Source organism: Entamoeba invadens, assembly GCF_000330505.1.
Source record: "Entamoeba invadens IP1 unplaced genomic scaffold scaff_1105074725959, whole genome shotgun sequence".
In the NCBI taxonomy this organism is placed as follows: Eukaryota; Evosea; order Mastigamoebida; family Endamoebidae; genus Entamoeba; species Entamoeba invadens.
In genome coordinates this window covers 125,666-127,000 of record NW_004440417.1, presented here as the reverse complement: position 1 = coordinate 127,000, position 1,335 = coordinate 125,666, and the positions used below count along the sequence as shown (strand labels likewise).

At 30.6% G+C, this 1,335-nt stretch overlaps 1 protein-coding gene across 1 annotated transcript; it reads left to right on the top strand.

The window, feature by feature from the left end:
* Positions 1–654: 654 nt before the first annotated feature.
* On the top strand, positions 655–1,335 carry EIN_505690 (hypothetical protein; the record flags this gene model as incomplete). Its single annotated transcript, XM_004257046.1, has 3 exons — positions 655–774; positions 822–1,204; positions 1,251–1,335. Coding segments are annotated over 3 exons (588 nt in total), but the record flags the coding sequence as incomplete, so codon positions are not given.

Here is a 1,335-nt window from a genome sequence, read left to right as displayed (position 1 = left end):
GAAAATAATAGAAAGGACACCATATACACAGGAGGACGTCCTTTATAGCGGGAGGACGTCCCTAAACCACAAAGGATGTCTTTCGGCCTATATTCCCGTCCTTCGTCCCCATGTCCGTCCTTTCTCTTTATATTAAATTATTATTATATAGTTTATTTAATTATTAAATTAATAATTAAAAAAGTATCTATATTTTTTATTATTTTAAAAAGTTATATATTTATATTATATATTTATTATAAAGAAGCAATCAAATAAATTATAAAAATAAGAAAAAGCAATTTCTATTTTGTCAATTTTGAATTGTAAACAATTATTCAATAATTTATATTAAATTTTTTTATAAATAAATAATATTTTTATTTGAAAAATGTATCTCAAAATTTAACAGCAATTTTACTAAATAAGAACTAAAGTTTTTTTTAAAACATTTAAAAAGATGTTGAAATTTTTATAAAAATATTTAAATAATCGAATGAGACTTTTTGAATAAAAAAACCAAAAACATGAAACTATTGAATAATTACTAATAAACTATTCAATTTACACTACATGTATCTAATTTTTTTCCCAAAATAATAGGATTTCTACTTTCAATATTCACTCAGATCGTTCTTCTTTTTGGTTTCCTTGAACTTAAAATACTAAATTAAAATGACACTGAACATAAGCATCACTGTCTGTGGTCCTATAGACTCGGGTAAAACGTCTCTAATCAAGCGGATTGTCGACAAAACATTTATAGAACAAAAGCAGCCAAGTTACACTGAATTTGTTTGTTTCATTATGAAATCCACAAGTGGACACAAAATGACATCTAGCAACCTCTTTCTATCACTGTCGATGGGTACCAAATACAGACGAGTCTTATTGAGAGAAATGACGAGGCGTTCATGAAACAAGCATCAACAGACCCTGGAGCACGTGGAGACATTTTGTTACATGTGTATAATATTGAGAGTGAAGAGTCATTCCAAGGGGCGTTGAATGTATTCAAATACTTTAGTCGACTGAACGATGCGTCGGTGATGTGTTTAGTCGGGAATTACAGCGACACGGGAAAGAGAGAAGTTAACAAAGAGAACGTGATGAAAGAGATCACAGAACCAGACTGTTATGCGTACAAGATCTCCGCAAAGACTGGGACGGGTGTCGAAGAGATGATCAAAGATGTTATTCACAACTATCTCACTTCTCAATCAAAGTTTGTCAATACAGAGAATTCATAGATCAACGCGACTGACACGTAGAACCATACAAGCAAAAATTGAACCATTTAAGGGTAAAAATAAAAAAGGAGCAAAGAAAGGGTGGGAAGTGTGTTTTGTTTTAATT